The sequence below is a fragment of the Prinia subflava genome, chromosome Z (assembly GCF_021018805.1).
Source record: "Prinia subflava isolate CZ2003 ecotype Zambia chromosome Z, Cam_Psub_1.2, whole genome shotgun sequence".
NCBI lineage: Eukaryota > Metazoa > Chordata > Aves > Passeriformes > Cisticolidae > Prinia > Prinia subflava.
In genome coordinates this window covers 21,910,116-21,932,011 of record NC_086283.1, presented here as the reverse complement: position 1 = coordinate 21,932,011, position 21,896 = coordinate 21,910,116, and the positions used below count along the sequence as shown (strand labels likewise).

The 21,896-nt window shown below is 51.5% G+C and overlaps 2 protein-coding genes across 2 annotated transcripts; both read left to right on the top strand.

Moving 5' to 3' along the window:
* Nucleotides 1–341: 341 nt before the first annotated feature.
* LOC134563586 (putative P2Y purinoceptor 10) lies at nt 342–5,864 on the top strand. The gene is made up of 2 exons (XM_063421625.1): nt 342–550; nt 3,705–5,864. The coding sequence occupies exon 2, from the start codon at nt 3,755–3,757 to the stop codon at nt 4,868–4,870; it is 1,116 nt and encodes a 371-aa protein (XP_063277695.1). The 5' UTR covers nt 342–550; nt 3,705–3,754; the 3' UTR covers nt 4,871–5,864.
* Nucleotides 5,865–10,318: 4,454 nt separating this feature from the next.
* GPR174 (G protein-coupled receptor 174) lies at nt 10,319–17,771 on the top strand. The gene is made up of 2 exons (XM_063421629.1): nt 10,319–10,643; nt 14,758–17,771. The coding sequence occupies exon 2, from the start codon at nt 15,170–15,172 to the stop codon at nt 16,145–16,147; it is 978 nt and encodes a 325-aa protein (XP_063277699.1). The 5' UTR covers nt 10,319–10,643; nt 14,758–15,169; the 3' UTR covers nt 16,148–17,771.
* The last annotated feature ends 4,125 nt before the right edge of the window (nt 17,772–21,896 follow it).

The window sequence follows — 21,896 nt, the reverse complement described above, 5'->3', positions numbered from 1 at the left end:
AGCTTTAGCCTGCAGCCTTGATAGTCTGAGGCTAACCAAGCTTCCAAGAAAATGAGGGAAAATTACTCCCTTCCAGTAACTTACACTGGCAGAGCGCTCGGTTTTCCTTCAACGAGCACTTATTGGGAGGTTGCTTCTGTATTTTACAGTTCTTCCCAGGCAAAGTGACCATAGAGAGGAGCAGGAGCAGCAGGAGGGAAGGGCACCATGCCCTCCCACAGCCCCTGTGCCCAGAGGGGACAGAAACCCGTGGTCTCCATCCCAGGGCACTGGCACCAAATGACATCATCGCCTTCCCAGCGGCTTCAACGTCATTAACTGCACACGTTTGGTGTGGAGAAGAGAAACAAAATACAGGATTTCCTGTTCTGCAGCCACTGGACCGGGCTGCAGATGCCGGCAGGACTCCAGCGCTCTGAAAACATGTGGAAGTTAAACGAGGAGGCGCTGGGATTGCTGAGAAAACCAGTGGGAAATAAAAGCAGGACGCTGTCTGCTTCTGCTCGCTAGCACGGCTATGACCCCCCCGGAGCATGGGAAGCACAGGAAGGTGAGTGGCATTTCTGCTCTTTTCTTCAGGAGACTGAAACTGAGTTTTAGCAACTTTATCACTTCTTTGTAGTTCTTCAAGAGATGGTATCAGGCAGGAGCTGGTGCAACATCCTCAGCCGCTTCTGCTGTGCCCACAAATTTGTCTCCGAGGGTGGGTGAGGGGAGTCGGTGCCTGGGGCAGTCAGTGGTGTGGTGCTGGATGTGGGGAGAGGCTATTTTAGCTGAAAAACCTTAATTTTGTCCTTACTGACAGAGCCTGCCGTAACCGACCAGCTCTATTTATGCATTTCCTATTAGTGCCTAGATTAAACAAACAAAATTGTTGCTTACGACCCCAGGGCCAGAAAACTCCACTATTAAACCAAGACCTCATTTCAAGCCATAAGTAGATTTACTATTTTTTAAAAACTATTTTCCCAAGCCTGCTTTTCCCTCCAGCATCCCAGCACTGAAGGGAGGCAGCTCTGACCCCATCCCCCAGCTCGGAGGGCTCTCCCAAGCAATGCCTGGAGTTCAGCTTTAGCCTGAGCAGCCCATGGAAAAGATGAGGGCGTGTTTGCCAATGGATCAGAAGCAGTAAACTCAGGAACACTCCGTTGGTGTGGGGCTGGGTGGGGCACAGGCTGATTCACAGGGGCTGGGCGGCTTCCCGCACTGACAGCCACATTCGCCTCCAGGAACACTCCAAAAATCAACCCCGGGTGCTCCAAGAGCTGCCTCGGCCTCCTAATTAACTTCAGAGTTATTTGATGTTTAATGAATGGCAGGGCTGCATCCACAATCACTGCTCTCACTCCTCGGGCACTGATATTGGGCTCCCTTCTGGAATTTCAGCAGACTAAAACTCAGCTTTGCCAAAAAAAAAAAAAAAAAACAAAACAAAAAAAAAAACACACTCCCTGCTCCTGTCTCTGTTTAAATCCATGTGTGGATGAAATGGGAAGATAATCAAAGAACGACAGGAATATTTTATAGAAGATTTATAAAGGCACTGAACAAAACTCCAGGCAGAACCCACAGGAGCATCTCTGTCCTGACACCACCAGCAAAGCAGGGGGAAGCAAAGGGAAAACTGGCAAACAATAAAAAATTTACAACTCCACCTTCCCAGGAACTGTTGTAGTGAACAAGCCTGGCCTGACCCCAGCCCAGGGTGGGGATCTCTGCTGCTTTCCTGCCAGTGCCCTCCAAAGTGCTGCCACCCAAAGCTGTGTTGGGTGTGCCACCCAGCCCTCCCACCAGGAACAGGCACTCCTGTGCTCCCAGGGAAAGTCAAAATCATGGAGGAAACCAGCAGGGAGGCTCCCCATACGAGAGGTGTAGGATTTGGGCTGAGCTGTGTGGCAGGGATACCAGGGGCTCTGTGACCCTTTCCATGAGCCACCTCTGTCACTGGACAGCTGTGACAGGAGGTGGGACAGCTGCATTCCCCATGCTCCCCCACAGTTTTCCCTCTCTATTTTCTGCACGGATGTGAAGACAAGTCCTGCCACTCCTTTCCCTGGGTTAAACAGACTGAGTGCAATGGGCACAAGTCTCTCATGGATTTTTGGACAGGTGAGGAGCACAGGAATACTGCAGGGACCAAGGAGCTGTTTCCCAGTATTCCCTCAGCACCGATGTCCCCTCTCCCCTGCCTTTCCCAGCTCACTGGGGCAGTCATAAACCTCTGGCACAGTCGGCAACCGAGAGGCACATTCCCTCAGCAGCCCTAGTTCCACTGGAAAACCAAGGAAAAGCAAGAAGGCAGATTGGGAAAGGCTCATTCTGGAAAGCAGGGTGTGAGCACTCACCCTGCTCCATCAGAGGTGAGGCTGAGGGGCAGCCAGCCGAGAGGCTGGGGCTGTATTTTAGATATTTATCTGCACATAAAAATATGAAATATCTAAGATGATGATTTTCTCCTGAATCTGAAAACGTGGTAACCCCACCAAAAAGCTGCCCAGGTGAGGAGGAGCAGGATGGAGGAGACTTCAACCTGTACCTTGATGCATGGGGATAGATTTGCTCCTGGAAATCCATTCCTGTGACGAACACCAGGCTTTGGGAAACAGCACTCTGGCTGCTTCTCAATTAATTACCACTGATGAGGGCCTAGGTGGCAGTGACAGGAGGTGCTGGGGGCTCTGCCAGCCCCAGCTCCAGGCAGGGAAGGGCAGAGCAGGCTGCCCACCTCTCACAGGCTCCACTTCCAAGGGGCAAATCCTACTGTTCATTGCAGACGATGCTGCAGCCCCTGGGTTTGTATCATGTTGCTGCCAAATCCCTGCTTCCCAAAAGAACAGATTCTTTCCCACGGGATCCGCTCATGAATGGTAAAATCCATCACCTCTCCAGAGGGCAGCAGGAGCACCTGAACTCCCCATGACCTCCTAATAAATCCCCTCAGCACTGAGTGAGCTGGGATGGGTAAATGGAGGAGAAGAATTTCTACTTCAACTAGAAGGGAGTTGTATTTATCTCCCTGCATGTCCTGAGCAGTTGCTGAAGGGTAATTCCTGCTGCTGAGGGATAGTTCCTGCTGCTCCAGCACGATGCCTGCACAATGTGCCAGGAGTAGCGGAATTGAGTTAGCAGAACCAGCAGAGCAGCTGGCGTGTGTTTGGCCACTTATTAACTTATAAATCCAGCCTTAACTCTGGAGCCAGAGCTGATGGATATGTCTGCAGCACTCCCCTGGCCTCAGCTGCCTGGGGATGTTAATTACTGCCTTTGCTGCTGATTCACATCAGATCCCTGCATGGATCTGCAAAGACAGCACCTAAATCCATTTCAAATCCCTATTTATTTACAGTACAGCTAAAATTGCTTGTAGATGTAGAGGAGCAATTTGACAGAGTGTGATAGAAAATTTGATGAAAAAAAGTGGTCCTGGAAAACCTGAGGAGCTGCAGCAGCTCTCTGGCAATCGAGAGATGGATGTTACAGAGCTCAGGGTATTCACTGTAATTGGGGCATCTCACGAGATCCCGCAGAGCATCTCTGCAAGGAGAGGGTGGAGGATGCCTGAAATCACTCTCTGGGAGTTGGGTCACCCATCCCACCACACACATTGGCTTGCATACACACCTACACACAATTGACTCCTGTTCTAAAGCAGGCTTACTCCTTGGAGAGCTTTTGGCTTCACAGCATCTTTTTACCCACTCCAGAACCCCTCCCCCTGCCGTGACCGCCCCATGAGTGAAGAGACCCGGCCAGGATGGAGAGCAACGTGTCCTCCGGTAACTGTTCCGACCCCCAGATGTCCTTCCAGTCCACTCTCTACGCCACCACCTATACCCTCATCTTCATCCCGGGGCTCCTGGCCAACAGTGCTGCCCTGTGGGTCCTGTGCCGGTTCCTCAGCAGGAAGAGCAAAGCCGTCATCTTCATGGTCAACCTGGCTGTGGCCGACCTGGCTCACGTCCTCTCGCTGCCCCTGCGGACCTACTACTACATCAACCACACCTGGCCCTTCGGGAGCTTCCTGTGCCAGGTGTGCTTCTACCTGAAGTACCTCAACATGTACGCCAGCATCTGCTTCCTCACCTGCATCAGCATCCAGCGGTACTTGTTCTTGCTGCACCCCTTCCGAGCCAAGGGCTGGAAGCGCCGCTACGACGTGGCCATCAGCGCCCTGGTCTGGCTCTTGGTGGGGGCAGCCTGCCTGCCCCTCATCATCGTCAGGAGCCCAGCCCTGTCCAACTCCATCAACAGCTGCTTCTCGGACCTGGGCGTGAAGCAGCTCAGCCCGGGGGCCGCCATCACGCTGGTGACGGTGGCGGAGCTGTTCGGCTTCGTCATCCCCTTTGGCACCATCGCCTGGTGCACATGGAGGATGTGGCATTCCCTGCGGGAGGGCCCCACGGCGCTGCAGGACGCCGGCGAGAAGCGGAAGGCCCTGAGGATGGTCCTCATGTGTGCCGCCGTCTTCTTCATCTGCTTCACCCCCTACCACATCAACTTCCCCTTCTTCATGATGGTGATCGAGAACGTCATCCAGGACTGCGCCGTGCACCGGAGCACGCTGCGCTTCCACCCCATCTCCCTGTGCCTGGCCAGCCTCAACTGCTGCCTGGACCCCGTCCTCTACTACTTCATGACCTCCGAGTTCCAGGCACAGCTGCTGCGCCACGGCTGCGTGGCCCTGAGAGCCCGGCTCCCGCCCCGCCGGAGCAGTGCCTCCGGCACCGACACCGCCCATGACATCCGTGTCAGGAAGAGGAATCTCCCTCGCCTCAAGTTCTGGTCTCTCCCCAAGTTCTTTGGCCAAATAAACAGCATGGACATCCCTGCCGTGCCACCCGATGAGCTGCTGCTGGAGTCCATCTCGTGAGCATCAGCCAGCCCTGTCCATGCAGGGGCTCCTTGGACCTGCAGTGAAGACTGCTCTACTCTCCAGATCTGTCTGGAATTGTCCTTGTGTGCCACAGAGGCCAGGACCTCATCCATAAGGACGTCATGATGCCAAAAGATTTGCTGGTTGTGTTGCTGCTGCTGGGGACTGTTGTCTTCTATCCCCTCAAAAGCCATCATTGGTGCCAAAGTTTCCCCTGTGGTGAACTGCAGTGGGTTCAGGTGCCTCAGTTCAGCTGTTTCAGTGCTTCTGCATATTTGCCATTTTTGGGAATCCTTCTGAACCTCGAGCTGTGAGTGAGCAGCTCAGGGACACACCTCTGGGGCTGTTGGCCCTGATGCTGGGTACCTACAGCCAGCATCACCTGGAGCATCCACCATGCTCACACGGGGATCAGGACAGTTCATTATCTCCACGTAAATAGAACCTTTTTCCACTACAGAAACCCATCACCTGGGTTCAATCCAGCCTAATCTGGACTGCAAGACTATAACCAAGTAGAAAGTATTAGCCTATATCACATCAGTGTTATAAGGGAGGGTTCAAACAAACTGGGCTCAGCTCACGCTGCTGGAAAAGGCACCCAGAGCTGAGCAGAACGATCCACCTGGCTCCTGGGAGCCACAGGTGCTCGTTGATTATGGGGGATCAATATTTGGAAGACAAATTATGATAGCTATGCCACAAGCAAAGAGGGAGATGTGACACCTCCCAGGGCACATGAACTCACAGAGCTGTGGTGTGAGCTGCAAAAACAGGGACTTGTCATTGGTGTATCTTGTGTTGTTATTGGAAGTCTTGTGTTATTTGTCATGTTGCTGACGTGTGTGGTTGCACATGAAGATCTTATCCAAACCTTCAGTTTTGCTTTGAACACCAAAAACCATCCCAACCCTCACTGGGTACTGTAAAGAAAGTTTACAAAACTGACTCCAGTACATCCTGAAAGCTTCAAACTCCGAGGAAATAAAATGATCCCAATGTGTATTTGAGCTTCAGGAGTATTATTTTAAGTGCTTGGAAATACTCTCATTATGCCCCACATCTGCTCTCAGAGCAGTGACATGATTTGTGGGGGACATGCCAGTCTGGGGCTCAGAGAAGCCTTTAAGAGTGGCCAGTGCAGGGGTTCTGAGGTCTCATCCTCCCAAAAATCCTACAGGGAATTTTTAAAGTAAATGTAGGCAGAGAGTGACTGATAGAAAACAGCTTTTGCCATGATTGGATTCACATTTCCACTCCGTGCAGTGTTTCTGGGGAGCACAGAATGGGTACTGAGGCTGCATGGGGGAGATCAGATGGGAGATGCAGACAAACTGGAGGAATTTGCTTTGGTACTTAAAGTGTGCCAGAGACAGGCAGAAAACCCCAGGAGCAGGCAGAAAAGCCTCTGCCCTGGAGCCCATTCTGTCCCAATTTTCCTCCTCCTCTCACAAAAAATATAAATAACAAAAGGCCATGTTTTCCTTGTTTGCTTGGGGAAAAAAAAAAAAAAAAAAGCTTTCAGGGCTGGAAAAATGCTGTTTCAGATGGCCCAAACCCAGCAGAGTGTGGAGGCAAAACAGGAAATCCAAGAAAACCTCACCGATGCTGGGACTGGCTCTGGGCAGCTCCCACAGACAAGACAAGCCACACCAGCAGGATCTTCACCAGGACTGCAGCTTTTCCTGAGTGTTTTGGGAATGGCACAACCCCAAGGAGCTGGGCTGGACATCCAGGTGGCCCTGAATGACCACAGACAGGTCATTTATAAGCACCTGTGAGCAGCAGCAAATCCTGGATTGTGGCTCCAACTTTACTGGCAGTACCAGCTCCAGGTTTCCCAGGAGCTCCAGGTCCCACTGGGACTTTGCCAGTTTGTTTTCAGATGGCTTTTCTGACATTTCTGCAACACAGCCTGCCCCTTCCAAACAGAGAACAGGAAAAAGCAAATCCAAAACTCTCACTAATGTCCCATGGAGAGTCAACAGAAAACCTTCCCTCAGGCTGTGCCTGCCTTAGAAAAATCCCTTGCTGGGCTGGACACTCCAGATAGCAAGGATTTTGCTGGGTTTTCTGTAAATCAATCCCTGAAGAAACATCCTTTTCCAGTACAAATGGTGCTTCCTGCTCTTCCAATGCCTGCCAGCCTCCTGTTTTATCAGTCGTAGGACCATCATGGAATGGTTTGGGTTGGAAGGGACCTTAAAGCTCACCCCACCCCTGCCATGGGCAGGGACACCTACCACTAGCCCAGGTTGTTCCAAGCTCCAACCTGAACTTGGACACTTCCAGGGATCCAGGGGCAGCCACAGATTCCCTGGGCACCCTGTGCAAGGGCCTCCCCACCCTCACAGGGAAAAATTTTTCCCAAGATCGTGTCTAAACTACACTTACATATCCCTAAAATTATGCAGTACTTGGGAGTATCCAAGCTGTCCCCTGCATGACACTTTTTAGGGCCCCACAGGGAGGGAGGGGAGCTGCTTTGCTCCTTGCTAAAAATACCTTTATCCTCCCTCCATGACCACATGCTCCCAGTCCAGCCCCAAACTGACTTTGCCTCTGGAAAACCACTCAGCCTCTGTTGAGCCCTCAAAACTGAGCCTCTCCTGAGTTTTGGCACCACTGCTGGCAAGGGGCAGCTTCTCCACCCACCCACCTCATGCTGGAGAGGGGAAGTGCTGTCCCTGGCAAAGAAACAAATACCAACAGCTCCAATCCTGAGCATAACACCAACACAGCAAAAGAAAATTTTGCTGTTTCAAACCCAGGCAAGCCAGGGAGTGGTTCTCCAAGCCAGGGAGCCGTTTTCCAGACAGCTATGATTTCATCAGACCCCAATCCAATTTTTTTGATTAATGTGCTCAGCCAGTAACACCCTACAAAAGCCCAAGTTTGGGGTGTGGTGGGACAGCACTGTGTGACAGCCCCACGTGTGTCCATCACCCCTCCCTTGATCCAGGATCCTGTTCAGGGCACAGGGGAGAGGATTTGGGCATTCTGTGTGGATGCCATGGCAGTGTTCAGCACTGGGAGGGTGCTCAGCATTCCAAGGAACAGCCAAAGCCTCATCCCTGCACAGCCAGCACGTCCTTCCTGGCAGACGCTGCCACGCCATCGCCCAGCCATGCTCCTTTTGCAGAGACTTTTTTAGTTTTTAAAGAGATTTCCCTGCTGCAGGCACATAGAGCAGGGAAATCCAACAGGTTTTAGCCCTTTTTAGCCCTCAGCCTGGTGTCAGCAGCATGGCTGCACCCTTGGCTCCACATGAGCCCTGCTGATGCTGGGAGCTGCAACCAGGGACCTGTGTCTGCTCCCCCTTTGCAGACACACTCCTTTCCCCTGGGACAGCCCCAGCCATGTGGAGAGCAGGCAGACAACCTCTTCCCAGGAATTATTTCAATAAAGACTGGCAGTGCAGGTCAGAAAGACCTCAGCTGGTTCTCTCTGTAGGAGCACCTACAAAGTCACGAAGCACAAGCTTAGATAAACAGAGAACTTCCCAATCTTATAAGATATGAATGTAAGTAAAGAAAATATAATCAATACAAGAGAAAAATACAATTTTAAAATTTTACTTTATGCTGTAAAATAATTGCTTTTTGATTTGATGCCCAGCTCCAACACCTTCTGATTTTTGTTGGCCTCAGGTACAGCGGGTTTGGAAGGTCCAGCCAGGGTTGTCCCTAGGGACAGCAGAACGCAGAGACTGGAACTTGCCTGGTGGTACAGGTACCCTCAGTTCCCAACCCACACCTCAGGAATGCTCCTGGAGTGATGGGAAATGGGATAGGTTCTAGTGGCAATGCACATGGAGCATGGCAGCAGCAAAGCAGGATTTTGGGGGTGCTCTGCAAGGTGGTTTTGAAACAAAACCTCCCTACTCCCTGCCCTAAACTCAGGCTCTGCCTTCCCATAACCAGGCTGACTGCTGTGGAAATGGTCATGAAACAGAGAATTCATCACATGCTGGAGTGGGAAAAGCAAAGGAGCCCAAGCCCAGGTGCTGCTCAACCACAAGGGATTGGCGGTTCCTGGGACTGGCCTCAGCTTTATTAAAGTCACCTCCAAACCATCCCCCTCAATCCTCATGGGAGGCAGGGAGATGGCAGGATCACACAGGAGAGTGCTGGTGGAGCAGGGACAGAGCCTGGGGACCGCTGGGTGTCACCACACAATTTTGGGGAGAGGGAGAGGAAATAAATGAGAGCATGGCAGAGGTAGCTGGTGGGAGGTGCTGGGGAAGTTTCACATCCCAGATGCTGCCGAAATTAGGGAAACAGCCCAGGACTGACGCGAGCTGAGGCAGCAGCTGAGGGCTCAGTGAGGCCACAGCACCAAGGACCCACCTTTCAGCACTAAACCCCAAACCCCCAGCCCAAAAATTTCAGTCCAGAACCCAGCCCTGCACCACAAGGGACAGCTCTGCAGAGAAGATCCCACAGCGCTGAAAGCTCTGGCTCCCACATTAAGGAAAGCCCATCAAGTCATCAGCAGCTTCAGAATAAAGCTGCAGGCTTTAACCAGCAGGAGCATCAGCTGCTGGAACAGGCACACAGCTGCAATTTTGGGAGGTGTGGTCCACAGAGCCTTCGAGAGGGGCTGGGCCACCACAGGGTGACAAACCCTGAGGCCTGCGAGGCTGTAAGAGCCATTGACCTTCTGCAAACCACCATAAAAAGGAGTGTAGAGAGCTACAAACCCTAAGCTGGAATTGTGATATGAGTAAATCAATTATGCTTTAAAGTAGCAGGTGTAATTTAATATATATATGTACGCTGTTCTCCTGGGAAGATGTGTAAGAAAACTGAATAATGCAAATTTAAAAGTTGCAAATCTCTGCAGAACTTCTCTGGAAATGGTTAGCAAAGTCACTTTTTCAAATTAACCAACTGCGTCACTGCCCCCTTAACAAGAACTCCTGTTGATGTTCCTTGAGGTGGAGTCCTCCGCTGGATAAGCAGGGAAGTGCTGCTTTTCAAACTCAAAGCGCGGCCAGCTCTGCCCTCTGCCGATGGCCGGGGACCACGATGGCCCAGGAATGTGGCCGTAGGTGACACCACTTCATGACACGCTTGAGAAAGAGGAGCCCCTGGCTCTCACCCTGGTTTGCTCTTTGAGAGCTGGGGGATCCCCTGAATGAGATAATAATGACCGCGGAGAACTCGCTGCTTTTGGGGAGCCCAAACCTGCCCGCGATCAGCTTCGGGGGGACCCTAAAGTCCCCCAAATCACTGGGAGCAAGGACTGCAGCACAGGGGTGCAGACTTCCATGTGAGAGGGAAGGAGCCTCTCCCAACAAGCTGGGGAAGGAAAATAATTGACGAATCCTCTCATTCCCTCAGGCTCAGCTCCTCATCTCTCACAGAGGGGCTCTGACAGCAGGTCCCTGTCCCCAGGAGCTGAGAAGTCCTAATCCCCACCCCTGGCAGCAGGAACAGCGACTGGGGTGGCACCCAACCTCACAGCGGCAGCTCCCGAAACACCCCGAGACCGCGGCAGCAGCCAAAACACCCCGAGACCATCAGCACCCTTACAAACATCTGTGACAAGCACCAGAAGAGGGGGAAAGCGGGTGATTCCGGGCAGGATGCAGGGCAGGGGCACCCCAAAGCGCAGCCACGGGGCCCCGGCGTGCCCGTCCCGCTCCCCACGGCGCAGCCGCTCCCCGCCAGTTGCGCTTTTGCTTTGCTCAGCGAGGGAGGGACCCGCCGTGGGGACCTCTGCAGCCCCGCGGGGACACACCGGGACAGCCTCCGGGACAGCAAAGGTAGGGCCGGGATTCCTCTGTCCCGGTTACCCTCGGGTCAGGCTGAGGAGGGGGGGAATCAATTGGGCTTTTTTTTGATTGTTGTGCTGTAGATTTGGTGCGGCTCCGCCGGGCGTGCTGAGAGCGGATGGGACAGCCCAGGGACAGCCAGGGGGGTCCTGCCTTCACCACAGACCTGGTGTAACCCCCACAGTAAATAGGTGGAAGGGAGGAGATGCAGGATAAACGCAGCTATAGGTAAGGAGATAATACCTCATTTATTGAGGAGCTGCTGTGTGTGCCCACGGGATGCTCTGAGCATCCGAGTGAGAGGAGGGGGATGGCCGAAGCTATAACACCCAGCCTCTAAGTTTCAAGCTGGGTTTTCTGCTATCACTGAGTGAGCAGCTGATTTTAAGGATTAACCACAACTCCAGCCATTCTCAGCCCCTGCAAACCCAGCACTACCTGGGATGGGACCCATCTGTGAGGGGCCTTTGAGGCCACACAGCCCCATCCCCCCGGCACGAAGATAACTGACCCGATTCCCACTGCTCCACATTTTCCTTGGGTTTGTCTCCCTCTTGGGTTTGTCCCATGAATTTTCCCAAGTGATCTGTTCCTCACAAGTGGCACCACGCTGATTTTCCATGGGCCGGTTTCCATTTGACTGGAAGAACCAGGGAGGAAGAGGAGAGGGTTATCATAGCACAGGGACGTGGCTGTGCATCCCTGGGGGCTGTGTGTCGATGGTTTGGGGGGATAACTCACAACTTTGGTGCCAGAAACATCTCCCAAGGACATCAGGGTGTGCCAGGAAGGGAGAAGGAGAGTGGGGGATTAGCCTAACACACAACACTGCTGCTCCAGGTTATTTTCCCTTCTTAACCAGGATAAATATTAACAAAGGAGGACATGAGCTTTCACGAGGATTAAAAGGCAAAAGCAGAGTATTTCACATGGCATTAAACCAGAACATTTATTTTTTTTCCTTTTGTATTCTTAGAATTTAGTTAGCACAGCAAGGGGCAACATTGCTCTGGTGGAGAAAGAGATCAATCCCAAATACCTACCAGGAAACAAGGCAGAGAAGCCTCTTCTTCTGTCATTTGTTAAAAGAAAAAAAAAAAAAAAAGCCGTACAACATTCAGTTTCTGGGTTTAGCATTTCTATTTTCAGTTAATACCTTGTAAATTCTATTTCCTGCCAAAGCAGGACAGCAGCATTTCAGGTGAGCCAGAGAACAGAGAACACTGAGAGAAGCCCAGACCACCCCTGGGCCAGCTCTCCCCTCCCCTCAGTCCCTTTGGAGGGACTGAGCCACCCTCACCCCTCCTTCACTCGCAAAGGAAACTGAATTTCCACTTGATGTTTCCCCTGTGCATGTTCTGCTTTTATTTTAAGTCGTGGAGGAGAAGAAGGAAAAACACCAGAGAGGGGCCAGGCACAGCCCAGCCCAGCTCCCCCAGGAGGGTAAGTTAGCAGGGGACACCAGGGTGCTGCTGCTGTGCTTCTGTCAGCTCTGTCACAGGTTTTATGTGCTCTTAAAACACATCCCCAGACTGAACCCGAGGAGACCTGAGCAGCCCCCAGCTCACCTGGGCCAGCAGCAAGAGCAGGGCATGGTGGAGGATCCATCCAGGCTGATCCATCACCTGGCTCCAGGGAGGAGCAGGAGGAATTGGCAGATCCCAGCCCTGAGAGGGTTCCAGGCAGAGGCAGCAGGAGGGACAGCACCCACAAACCAAGCCCAGCCAGGAGCTGCTCTCAGAGCAGCTCCCACACCCAGCTGGGTTAAGGAGCTGCTGTGGGTTAAGCCCCCAGGAATTGCTAACAAGGATCCACATTGGACATCTCTAAGCAGCCTCAGGTGAGGAACCTGAGCACTGCCGAGGGTGATGAGCTCTGCTGAGGCTGTGGGGCAGAACCCACCTGTGAGCAGGATAAGGGGCTGCTCCCACACCCCCAGCTCCTGCAGGTGTTCTCATGGAGCAGATGGATACCTGGCTGTCCTCCAGCACATGGAAAATTCTCTACCCAGGACGTACCCAACTCTAATAAGCTGATTTTAGGCTGGCTTCAACTCTAACCTGCTGCTCTGACTCGTTAGGTACAAATCTTCATCCAGTGCTCCAACATGGCTGATTTGGGGGGTACCATGGAGAAATTAGGGGGGAAAGCTGTTCAGAGGGAGAAGGAGGCTGTGCTTGTGAAGAGTCTCTCACCCACCCCCCCCACAGTGAGAGGGAAGCAAGCACAGAGCATGCAAACCTAAATTTCCTCTTTCTGGAGATGTTTTTAGCATCCTGCTGGTTTTTTACACAGCACATGGGGCTGAACTCCGTGATGTTGCTTGTTTGGGATTTCCAAAGCGCCGTTTCTCACATTGCTGAGTTTTTACACCCCCTCTCCAGCTCCCCAGTGCCTCTAGGTGCCCTGGCTGAGCCCCCTCACTGCTCCCCACCTTCACCTGGACTTCGGGGACCCCTCATGCCACAGGGAGAGCCAGAAAATTCTGCAAATGCCTCCCTGCCCCAGGGCCAGGCTGGAGGGAGCAGGGAATGGAGTTCCAGGAAGGTTTCTGTGTGATGAGGATGGGGAAGGACAGGAGCTGCGGGGCAGCAGGAAAAATAAAATGTGCACATGTAGAAGGGCTGGGGACGCACTTTGTCCTTCCCTCTGTGTGTCCCATGGCCCAGAGATGAAGTTAAGGTGGGTTTTCCCACCTGGAAAATACAGCCAGAGGAAAAGGAACATGATTGAATCTTCCTGAGTGGGTGACAGGAGCTCCTGCCTACAGGAGAGGAGAGACAAGCTAGCTAAAATTAATAAGAAAAATTGTTTAAAAAAAAATTAATTGTCACTTCTGAAGCACAACAGGATCATTTCACAAGCCATTTTACTCCACTGTTTGAGTTAGATGCTCCCTCTTTAAAAGGAAGGAAGGAAGACATCTCAGTCTCCTTGGCAAGAGAAAATACAAAAATAGACATATTTCCTTTTGTGGCAGATTTTCTGTTTCCACCCAAAACGACTTCAGAGTTCCGGTGCCACCACACCAGCAAGTGCTGAATGTCATGAATAAGTGTTACATTTTGTACCTAAGCACTGGAAAAAAAGCAGCAGGGACTGCAGCAGATCTTTTTAAAAGTCATTTTATCTTTAAAATTTAAATTTAAAAAATAAATTTAAAAAATTAAAACATTTTAAATTAAGTAAATGTGCCTTTAGCATTTGGGTTGGTACCTACAAACTTCTCCCTCTTAGACCTGCAGGATAATTCTTCATGTGGAAGCCAAAGGCAAACCTGAGAGGGTTTGGGCAGAGATCTGAATTTCCTCAAGATTTATCAGATCTGGCTGAGGTTTTTGTGTCTGACACATTCAGATAACATCACCTGTTTGACCTGCAATTTTAAATAAAATCCGCTTCCATCCTCCTTAGTACCAGTTCTGGTATTACCAGCAGCCCCAGATGTGCACGGTGGGCAAGGACAGGCTTAGAAAAAGGAGCTGTGAAAAATTCAGATTGGATCAAATGCAGGTAGCTCTGCAAAGGACAGTTTATGTCCTATTTTTAAAAGTGAAATTTTAAAAGTTGACCCTGGTTTGGTGAAAACCAAACCAAAAGTTGACCTAGGACTTCCACACCAGGACACAGAGGTAGTGGCTGCACTAGGGGGAAAGGTTTGTGTGCACATGGGTTACATGAGGAGCATATTTCCTCCTGTCACATGCAGCTGGGAAGGGTGGGAATGTTCTGAGGGTCTTCCTGGGAAGCCAGAGGAGTGTTCCCCTCAGTAGTTTTTGGGAGGCGAGAATATTCCCAGGGAGGGAGGCAGGTCTGGCACTTGCCAGAGCATCTCAGCACTGACCACGTATTGGGACACAGGAAGAGCAGCACCCCCAGGTCTGCAGCAGAAAATGAACACAATTTCTATTTATTCCTTGGTGGTTCTGCACTTCCACTGGACAGGGCATGGTGCTTGCTGGGCTGCAGAAGAGCTGATCAACACTTAATCCACACAGGTTTCTGCTGGAGAGATGCTCCAGCTCTTTCCAGCTCTCCCATAACTCTTGCTCTGTTCCTCCCCTGTGTCCCAACAATGCTCCAGCTGCACTTTTCTGTCTTCCAGCTGCGGGGCCGCATCTGTTGTTGAACCCCTGTGTTGAGAGAACAGGCTGAAATGCCACCCAAAAGGTGACAGAGATACAGCTCCGGTGAGGAATTGTCCACTTGGGCACACAGTGATGCTGTTCCTGGTCTGGATCCCTCCTGCCCATCCTGCAGGTGACCTCAGCCAGCTCTGACCAAGAGCAGGAGAAGGGCATGAGGGCAGGACTGGAATTAACTCTTCCCATGCCAAAACTCTGCATGATGAACCGGTGACTGGAACCTCCCAGACGGATTCCAGGGCTGGACTGCTCCCTTTGGAAACAAAGGAACTGTTTCCCTGTTTCCTCCTTCCCTGGGGCCACCCTGGCTGCAGGACAGGTGGGATGGACATGTTATGATGCCAGGGCTGAGCACAGAGCTGGAGCACAACCATGAGCAACAGCTCCAACTGCAGCGAGCCAGACCTCAAGCCCTACTACGCCATCACCTACACGGTGATCCTGATCCCTGGGCTCATCGGGAACACCCTGGCCTTGTGGGTCTTCTATGGCTACATGAAAGAGACTAAAAGGGCCGTGATATTCATGATCAATTTAGCCATTGCTGACTTATCACAGGTGCTGTCCTTGCCCCTGAGGATTTTTTACTACCTGACAAGCACATGGGAGTTCGGAGGAGGTCTCTGCATGCTCTGCTTCTACCTGAAGTACGTCAATATGTACGCCAGCATCTACTTCTTGGTGTGCATCAGCGTGAGGAGGTACCTGTTCCTCATGCACCCCTTCAAATTCAGTGACTGCAGGCGTGTCTGTGATGTCTACATCAGCATCGTGGGCTGGGTCGTGGTCTGTGTGGGCTGCCTGCCCTTCCCGCTCCTCAGGATGCAGCACCAGGATGATAAAAATGCCTGTTTTGTGGATCTTCCCATCAAGAAACTTGACCTCCCCACCTCCATCACGCTGATGACCATAGGGGAGTTGGTGGGGTTTGTGACACCCCTGCTCATCATCCTGTACTGCTCCTGGAAGACAATCTTATCACTAAAAGAGAAGCACTCTGCTTCCCGGGACCTGGGTGAGAAGAAAAAGGCTTTAAAGATGATCCTCACCTGTGCCCTGGTGTTCCTGATTTGCTTTGCACCTTATCACATCAGCTTCCCACTGGACTTCTTCGTGAAAACCAGGCAGATCCAGGAGGGCTGTGTGCAGATCTCGGTGTTCCACGCCGTGGCTTTGTGCCTCGCCAGCCTCAACTCCTGCGTGGATCCCATCATCTACTACTTCACCACGGATGAGTTCAGGAGACGCCTCTCCAGGCAGGATCTGCAGGACAGCATCCAGCTCCAGCACCTCAGCTATGGCAGGAAGCATTCCACGGATGTGCTTGGGGAGGACACCACAGAATACTAGAGCTGCCCTTCCCAAACAGCTGCCAGCACTTCCAGTATTCATTAAATTTTGGCCTTTGCCACAATATTTTTCCCTCAGGACACTGAGAACAGCAACTCAAACTTCTGCTTTGGTGAAGGTTGGAATAAACAAACAACCCTCCACAAAAAAACCCAAACTTGACCAAAAATGTGTTGATTTCATACTTCAGTTGCAAATTTTCACTGAAGATGAATAGGAGCATTTCCATTCCTCAGCTGGGCAGCAGGAGGTCATGGACCCATGGGAGGGGTGACACCATGCCCCACTGTCACCCACGGCATCACCCAGACGTGTCCTGGTCAGCAAGAAAAAGCCAAGGATTCTGGGGTCTTGCTGTGCAGAAGGGCTTTGATCCCAAAAAGTACCAGAAGACACAATATTCTCTGTTTCTGAAGCACAAGACAATTCAGCAGAGACTGATTCTCCAGAGAGAGCCTAGAGCCTGCTCCAGCCACACTGAACACGGAGTGAAGAGCAGAAGGTGGCCCAAACAGACTTCCCATTTAAATAATTAATGAAGACTCCTTTGGGGGTGTAGCAAATGGCATCACCCCAAATCACACAGTCAGTGAAGTTTCCGCACACTATTTTTCTGCCATCAGTTCCCACTTCTGGATGCAAAGACTAGGGTTAGAGCCATGCCTTGGATCTTGAACCATGGGGTTGTGCTTGGAGGGTATTTGTTTAAGCTAGGTGTCCATCAAGCCTTTCAGGCCCTCTTTTCCCAAAAGAGGGGAAAATTATTTCCATTTCACTGATAACTGACCCACATCCATCACATCCACTCCCCATTAACAGCAGCAGGATTCAAACAAAGAATCCAAACCTTTCTAGAGTTTGCTGTAGTGGGAACTCCCTGGAAGCGAAATCAAAGGTGCCAGGAGAGTTTTTTAAGAAAGGCTCAAAGGGGTCTTTTTTTAAGGGGGATATTTTTTAATAAAAAGGGGGATTTTTTTAGTAATATTTGCTTTAAATTCAAACCACAGAGACTTTGGGCTTGGCTTTGGTATTTCATTTGCACCTTCTTGTGAAATGTTATTTTTCTGTGAACATTGGAGAAGTTACTTTTGAAAGTGTAAAATACTGTGACAGTATCACTTTTTATTTATGCAAATGTTGTTTTATAATTTATATAAGAGACATACACATTGTAGGAAAATGATTTGAAACCCAGAGAGTGTCAGAACACAAGAAGTTAGTTTTCGTTTCAAAAACATTTTCATATAATAAAAGAAAACTCCACCACCTCCTCCCTACAGGAATCTGAGCCAGTGCCTGATGGCTGAGCAAGCACTGATAATTCATGGAAACCACAAAGTACATTCACAGTGACAAAAAATAATTATTTTTATATTTCCTGTTGTATATAATAAAATAATACTTTCTAAAACTGTTTTTAAATGTAATTCTTGGCTTTCTCCCCCCTGCGTCACCAAAACTCACAAACATGTGACAGCACCTGGATTTGATGCCTCTTGAGCACCTGCAGAACATTTTAGATGCTTCTCTGGAATTATTTTACTTCTCTTCTTGCACTGGGGAGAAAAGTCAAGGGTTTCCCAGGATAAGGGGAATTCTTCCAGCTGCAGGAATACAGCCCATCCCGGTCCTTTCTGGCCACCATGGGAAGGGACCAGGGTGGCCCTGTCCAACCCCCTTGCAGAGTCACTTTTAGCTCCTGAGGGGAAAAGTGGTTACATAAAGTGGTGTCAGAAGTCCAGAAACTGTTCAGAGACAGGAACCTCAAGCAGCTGAAATTTTCCACCCAGAAAATCCCACGGGTGCAGCAGCGCCTTCCCCCCACACCACGGCAGTGGGTTTAATTCAGATGAGTGTTAATCATCTCTTTTTACAGGAAGCTGGTGCCATGGTCAGGGTTGGTGACACAAGATGAATTCAGGGGACACCTCCCTGCCCTCCCCCAGGGCACCTCTGCTCCAGGTGGCATCTGCTGGGGCTACACTGAGGTCTCACAAGGCCCTGGGGATGCTGCCACCAACAACTGCAGAATCAAGATGTTCCTGAGATTACCAGGAGGTGGATTTTCATGCCGTGGGTATTTTTGGCATGCCTCTGTATTATTAGTGTCTCAGGATCCACCAGCTGGACTCAATGATCCTTAGGAGCCCCCTCTGACTCAGAATATTCTGTGAATCTCTAAAATAATCTGAATAATCTGATCTGCAGCTGGTGGATCTGGAATGGGAATCTGAATGAGACTATAACTGAGAACAAAAACCCCCAAGCCCCAAAATATCCCCTTTATTCTGCAGGAAAGGTTTTCCTCTGGCTGCAGCTGTCCCCAGGGTGTTGTTACCCTGAGCAGCAAAGCGCTGAGGCCTCTGCCAGTGCCCTCACCAGGCTGGCTCTGTGCTGAAGTGACGAGTGGCTTTTGGGCACAGAATCACATTTAACCCCTGCTGGGCCAAAGGAAAGCCATTGTAGCAAGAGTGTAGCCTTAGGGATCGTTTGACGCATGCCTGGGGAGCTTGAGCTGTTCAGAATGATCGGTTTTTGGGAGCCTTACTCACATATGGCACAAGGTGGATGAGGATGGCAGGGTCAGGGGGAAGCAGAGTTCTGGGTCTGCCCCAGCCCTGCCCCGCTTCCATCGCCCCCCCCGCGCTCCCAGCCCAGTAGCAGCTGCACAACCTCTCACCCCCTCTCAGGCACCGCCTCTTCCCTGCCACTGGCACCGTGATAAGAGACTCAGCGGCTGCCTTGGGGCTTTTCCTGTGCATGCTGAGACTCAGAGCTGCCCTTGCACTTGACAGCTGGCACAGCAGTGGGAGCACAGCCCCCCTTCCCTTCCCTTCCCTTCCCTTCCCTTCCCTTCCCTTCCCTTCCCTTCCCTTCCCTTCCCTTCCCTTCCCTTCCCTTCCCTTCCCTTCCCTTCCCTTCCCTTCCCTTCCCTTCCCTTCCCTTCCCTTCCCTTCCCTTCCCTTCCCTTCCCTTCCCTTCCCTTCCCTTCCCGCACCCTTCCCTTCCCTTCCCTTCCCTTCCCGCACCCTTCCCGCACCCTTCCCGCACCCTTCCCGCACCCTTCCCGCACCCTTCCCTTCCCGCACCCTTCCCGCACCCTTCCCTTCCCGCACCCTTCCCTTCCCTTCCCTTCCCTTCCCTTCCCTTCCCTTCCCTTCCCTTCCCTTCCCTTCCCTTCCCTTCCCTTCCCTTCCCTTCCCTTCCCTTCCCTTCCCTTCCCTTCCCTTCCCTTCCCTTCCCTTCCCTTCCCTTCCCTTCCCTTCCCTTCCCTTCCCTTCCCTTCCCGCACCTTCCCGCACCTTCCCGCACCTTCCCGCACCTTCCCGCACCTTCCCTTCCCGCACCTTCCCTTCCCTTCCCGCACCTTCCCTTCCCTTCCCTTCCCTTCCCTTCCCTTCCCTTCCCTTCCCTTCCCTTCCCTTCCCTTCCCTTCCCTTCCCTTCCCTTCCCTTCCCTTCCCTTCCCTTCCCTTCCCTTCCCTTCCCTTCCCTTCCCTTCCCTTCCCTTCCCTTCCCTTCCCTTCCCTTCCCTTCCCTTCCCTTCCCTTCCCTTCCCTTCCCTTCCCTTCCCTTCCCTTCCCTTCCCTTCCCTTCCCTTCCCGCACCTTCCCGCACCTTCCCGCACCTTCCCTTCCCGCACCTTCCCGCACCTTCCCGCACCTTCCCGCACCTTCCCTTCCCTTCCCTTCCCTTCCCTTCCCTTCCCTTCCCTTCCCTTCCCTTCCCTTCCCTTCCCTTCCCTTCCCTTCCCTTCCCTTCCCTTCCCTTCCCTTCCCTTCCCTTCCCTTCCCTTCCCTTCCCTTCCCTTCCCTTCCCTTCCCTTCCCTTCCCTTCCCTTCCCTTCCCTTCCCTTCCCTTCCCTTCCCTTCCCTTCCCTTCCCTTCCCGCACCTTCCCTTCCCTTCCCTTCCCTTCCCGCACCTTCCCTTCCCTTCCCTTTTCCCTCCCCTCCCCTCCCCTCCCCTCCCCTCCCCTCCCCGGCAAGATGGGATCACAGCCCACCCCCCTGAAGCCCCAATAATCCCTGAGGTCTGGTGCTGATGAATTCCCTGGTTTAGTTCCATGTCATTGCTGCCTTGAGCCATCCCATGATGGCACCTTTGGGTGTCCCTCCCTCCTGCCCTCTCCTCCTCCGTGGCAGCATTTGTGCCCCAGCCTTGGGCAGGTGACATCTCACCATGCTCAGAACCCCCAGCCACCTCCTGCCCCCGAGCTGCGAGCATGGCCATGTTGTCCTCCAACATTCCCAGTGCCCTCTTCATCCTCTGCCATTACCATGGAATCCCAAAGATCTCTTTTTGCCATGAAAAGGACTGATTTACAGCTTCTCTTGCCAAAGAAGAATTTTTGTCCTCTCACACATCTTTTCTTTTACCAGCACTGTTTTATGTGCTGTTTTGTCACATGGTTGCTCAACATCCTGAGCAGCATCCCCATTTCTCTGCAACTCGTTAAATTTTCCTGCTGGGGTTAAGACAGCTTTGACATATTTTACTGCACTTTTTACTTCCTTTTTCACTGTGCTGTTAAAAACGAGCCTCAGCCCCAGCTCGCAGGGTGTAAATGCACAGGGAGCACCCCTGGCACTGCTGGGCTCTGTTCCTCAGATCTCAATAACTAAAACCAACCTCCAGAGAGTGACCCAAATATGAGCCCACCCCATCCAACACAAAAATAAAAAGCTAAAATCTTGTCAGAGGTGTTTTGATAAACATCATGACCAAAATTAAGCTGGATCCATCAGTGCCTGGTTCATCCTGCCAGTTAAGTCAGGGGAGCTGCCGCCCTTGGAGTGATAAACTCTGAGAATTTGATCTACAGCTGTGACCAAAATATCTGATTTATGAAAAAGATTCGGTTATGTAAAGCCAATAGAGATAAAATGTAGTAATGTCATTGCCTCAGAGGGGAAGACCTGGTTGTGGTTCCTGCTTCCAGCTCTGTTCCTCTCTCTTATGTCACACCAACCCCATCAGGGCCTGTGTTTGTTCTGGGCTACCCAGAGGTGCCACCATGAGGTTAAAGAGAGAGGGAGAATGAAGCTCCTTGGAGGTCGAGTACCTCCATGGTCACCACAACATGGAGCTCCAATCATCAAGATAATAATGTTCGACACCTTTTGCTCAAGTTTCCTTCTACTCCCACTTTTTTCCCCCCTGAATTCACGGAAGAAAATAAAAAGTCCAAGCAAGCAGCAAAGGCAGGATGAATTACAATGATGTGAAGAAGAATGTAACCCACTCAACCTCTTGTTCTGGCTGACTTGTTTCCCTCCTGTGCTGTCAGATCATCAGTCCTATGACCAGTGCCATTATCTGGAACAAATCCACAGTCACAGGACACTGGATATTTAAGGGCAGGGTAACTCCCTGTGGTCACTCAAACGTCTGCAACAGCTCCAGAGACAGTTCCCAGGTCACCTGAATGAAACAGAAGCTGAAACTCAGACAGCTGTGAGGTTCTTATTCAGTAAGAAGATTCTTATTTAAGTAAATCAACACAAACTATCACAGCCCACTGCCCAACCTATTCCTGCTGTTAACAGCCTAAAAATGGTAAAGCAGCACCATCCCAAACCCAAAAAGAACACCAGCACTGCCCACATTGGTGTAATGCTGCTCCTTGAGTTCCTTCACCCAAAATTTCTCCCTCTGGGCTCGTCTGGCCCAGTCCAAGAGTCTCTAATGGGACTACAAATCCCTGGTGAGATTTGGTTCAAACCATCATCATGCTCGGCTATAGATCCCA